At 37.5% G+C, this 3010-nt stretch overlaps 1 protein-coding gene across 1 annotated transcript; it reads left to right on the top strand.

Moving 5' to 3' along the window:
- LOC110289630 (olfactory receptor 4F3/4F16/4F29-like) lies at positions 1-951 on the top strand. Its single transcript, XM_021155921.1, has one exon. The coding sequence runs from the start codon at positions 16-18 to the stop codon at positions 949-951; it is 936 nt and encodes a 311-aa protein (XP_021011580.1). The 5' UTR covers positions 1-15.
- The last annotated feature ends 2059 nt before the right edge of the window (positions 952-3010 follow it).

Below are 3010 nucleotides of genomic sequence, written 5' to 3'. Positions count from 1 at the left end.
CTGATAACAAAGCCAATGAAGAGGGTGAATCATTCTGTGACATCAGAGTTTGTGTTCCTGGGACTCACAAACTCCTGGAATATCCAACTGCTGCTCTTTCTGTTATCCTCAGTGTTGTATGTGGCAACCATGATGGGAAACTGTCTCATAATTTTCACTGTGGCTTCTGACCCTCACCTACATTCCCCTATGTACTTTCTTCTGTCTAACCTCTCCTTCATTGATATAGGTATTTCTTCTGCCACTTCACCCAAGATGATTTATGACTTATTCAAAAAGAACAAAGTCATCTCCTTTAGAGGTTGTATTATTCAAATCTTCTTCGTCCATGCAATTGGGGGTGTGGAGATGGTGCTGCTTATTGCCATGGCCTTTGATAGATATGTGGCCATATGTAAGCCTCTTCATTATCTGACCATGATGAGTCCCCAGATGTGCATCTTCTTTTTAATTACTGCCTGGGTAGTTGGTCTTATGCACTCTGTGATACAACTGGTTTTCATAGTAAATTTACCTCTTTGTGGTCAGCTATTGGACAGTTTCTACTGTGACCTTCCTCAATTCATCAAACTTGCTTGCTTGGACACATATAGACTGGAATTAATGGTCTCAATCAGTAGTGGATTTATGTCTGTGGCTTTCTTCTTCATACTGATCATTTCATATATTGTCATCATATTTACTGTTCTGAAACACTCTTCAAGTGGTTCCTACAAAGCACTGTCTACACTTTCAGCTCATGTGACTGTAGTGGTCTTATTCTTTGGTCCTGCCATATTTTTCTATACATGGCCTTCTTCCGCTACACACTTGGATAAGTTTCTGGCCCTATTTGATGCAGTTGTTACTCCCTTTTTGAACCCTGTGATCTACACATTGAGGAATCAAGAAATGAAGATGGCAATGAGGAGAGTATTCAGACATCTAATGGGCTATAGACAAATCTCTTGAGTAACTACATTGTGAAGAGTATTAATTAAGCATGGAAATTAATAGTTGGCTAATATATGATCCTGTGTTTGCAATATATACACACACACACATATATATATGTATATATACATATATATACACACATATATATATACATATATATATGTGTGTGTATACATATCTACCATTTTGTATGGTACTTATAAGGAAGGGAAAATTTCTTCCAAATGAAGACAAAAGTTCCATGTATTTATAGTGCAAAGGCTATATTAATCAGGAGCTTTAATTTTTTTTTTTTTGGTTTTTCAAGACAGGGTTTGTCTGTGTTGCCCTGGCTGTCCAGGAACTCACTCTGTAGACCAGGCTGGCCTGGAACTCAGAAATCCACCTGCCTTTGGCTCCCAAGTGCTGCGATTAAAGTTGAGCCTTAAGGATTAGCATTAATTTGAAAAAAAAAAAAACACCTCTTAGACATATCGAAAAGGAAAGGTTTCTTTAAGACTTTCAGAACATGGAAAATTCTCACTTTTAATAGAAAATGCTTTTAAGAGCTGTAATTTCTGGCTATATTCCATGGAACATTTATCTTGGGACATTAAACTAAGGGATTTGCATGTATGTAAAATTGCATACACTCTTTTCAAATTTTGAGGACTTTTATGGTATTGGAAGAAGGTTAGAGTTTTCAGAGAACCCTTGGGAGTCTAAAGTGTGCAAGTAGAAGTTTTGTGAACTATATGTGGAAGAGCAAGAAGAAGCCAACAAAATGTACTGACATTTTCCGCTTACAGAACAGTTTGCTACTCAAAGCCATTCAATTTCCATTCATCTCACATATATATATATTTTCTCTGTTACTATAAAAATAATTTAGTTTTTGAGGATTTCATCATGACTACAGTATTTATATCATTTTCATATTTCCCTCTTGCTCTTGTAATTCCTCTGATGTCCTTCCCCAGTCTCTCTCAAATTCATGACTGCTTCTTTAATTATTACTTCTGTGAGCACACACATATACAGATAGCTTTTTGAGTCCACTTAATATTGCAAATATGCACATGTGTTTATGCCTAACCACATGGGATTGGGAAACTTATTAGGGATGTCATTCCTTGTGAAAGCGGATTCATACTCTCTAAGAATCCATTGATTTCCTATAGCAGAATGGCTGTAATAGGTTCTCTTCTAGAATCTAATGATGTCTACAGCTATGGGTAGTTTTCTAGGTTTACAGTACCAGCCATGTATTTCCTCATGTTGAGTCCAGTTAGACAGCTATTGGCTATTTTTCAGGTGGAAATACCATTCTTGCACTATTGGGTTTATCATGCCAGGTTGGTCATTGTTATAGTTCATAGACTTTAGAGCTGGGTAACACAGTTCGTTGCTCTTCTCTTTTGAAGCTTGAATAGCACCTTCATATGTTATGGAATAACTGGATAGAGATAGAGAAGAGATCACATTACTTAAAGTAGCAGAAATAGAGGATTAGTGCTATCTCTGCTCATTGCCATAATGATAATGTCATTATGAGTGCCACATCCCAGACATGTGGCTGCAGTCGTTGACTTTTACCCTTCTCTGTGTTCTAACATTGGCATTACCAAATTACAGATTATATTTTTATATAAATAAAATATATCAATTTTAAGACATGTATAAATATTAATGAGAATAGTGATATGGCTTAGTGGACAATGTATCTGATGCATAAGTGTGAGGAATGGACATTATTAATAATACTTTGTTATGCTTGCAGACAGGATCCTAGCATAACTGTCTCTGAGAGGCTCTGCCCAGCAGCTGACTGAAACAGATGCAGAGACCCACAGTCAAACACTGGAAGTTGCTCCAGGACTCTTATGGAAGAGTTCAGGGAAAGACTGAGAGTCTCAGAGGGGAGAGGAGCTCCATAGGAAGACAAACAGAGTCAATTAACCTAGACCCTTGGAAGCTCTTAGAGTCTGAGCCACTGAAGATCATATATGGGCTGGACCTAGGCCTTCCCACACATATGTAGCAGGCATGCATCTTAGTCTTCTTGTGGGTATCTCAACAACTGAAGCAGGAGATG

The sequence above is a fragment of the Mus caroli genome, chromosome 2 (genome assembly GCF_900094665.2).
Source record: "Mus caroli chromosome 2, CAROLI_EIJ_v1.1, whole genome shotgun sequence".
NCBI classification, from domain to species: Eukaryota; Metazoa; Chordata; class Mammalia; order Rodentia; family Muridae; genus Mus; species Mus caroli.
This window is presented reverse-complemented; position numbering and strand designations above follow the sequence as displayed.

Bases quoted from the DNA above. Each gene is read 5' to 3' on its own strand.
- LOC110289630 (XM_021155921.1), top strand. From the start codon at position 16: ATGAAGAGGGTGAATCATTCTGTGACATCAGAGTTTGTGTTCCTGGGA.